This window comes from Dendrobium catenatum, unplaced genomic scaffold, assembly GCF_001605985.2.
Source record: "Dendrobium catenatum unplaced genomic scaffold, ASM160598v2 original_scaffold_158469, whole genome shotgun sequence".
Classification (NCBI taxonomy): domain Eukaryota; kingdom Viridiplantae; phylum Streptophyta; class Magnoliopsida; order Asparagales; family Orchidaceae; genus Dendrobium; species Dendrobium catenatum.
The window spans coordinates 1-426 of NW_021476895.1; the positions used below are offsets into that span (position 1 = coordinate 1).

A 426-nucleotide genomic window follows, 5' to 3' on the forward strand; every position below is an offset into this window, starting at 1 on the left:
CATTCGCATGGCTATTCAAAATGCCACTGGTCCGAAATGTGCTTTGTTTGTACCTGAGGTTCCATTTGAAGTTCTTATAAGAAGGCAGATTGGTTGTTTACTAGATCCAAGCCTCCAGTGTGAAAAATTCATCTATGATGAATTGATTAAGTCGAGCCATCACAGCCTAGCTAATGAGCTTCATCGATATCCTGTTCTGCGGAAGTGCATGGATGAGGTAATTGGAAATTTCTTGCGAGAAAGACTTCAGCCACCAGAAATAATGATAACCCACCTAATTGAAATGGAGATGGATTGTATAAACACTTTACATCCAAATTTTGTTGGAGGAAGTAAGGCTGTGGAGATTGCACAGCAACAAGTCAAGGCCTCAAAACCAGCGGCATCAATTTCTAGACCCAAGGATGGTTTAGATGGTCATAAGTT

The 426-nt window shown here is 40.8% G+C and overlaps 1 protein-coding gene across 1 annotated transcript; it reads left to right on the forward strand.

Annotated features, from left to right (window-relative positions):
* Nucleotides 1–4: 4 nt before the first annotated feature.
* LOC114578792 (dynamin-related protein 3A-like) lies at nt 5–416 on the forward strand (the record flags this gene model as incomplete). Its single annotated transcript, XM_028692275.1, has 1 exon — nt 5–416. A coding segment is annotated over one exon (412 nt), but the record flags the coding sequence as incomplete, so codon positions are not given.
* Between the last annotated feature and the right edge of the window lie 10 nt (nt 417–426).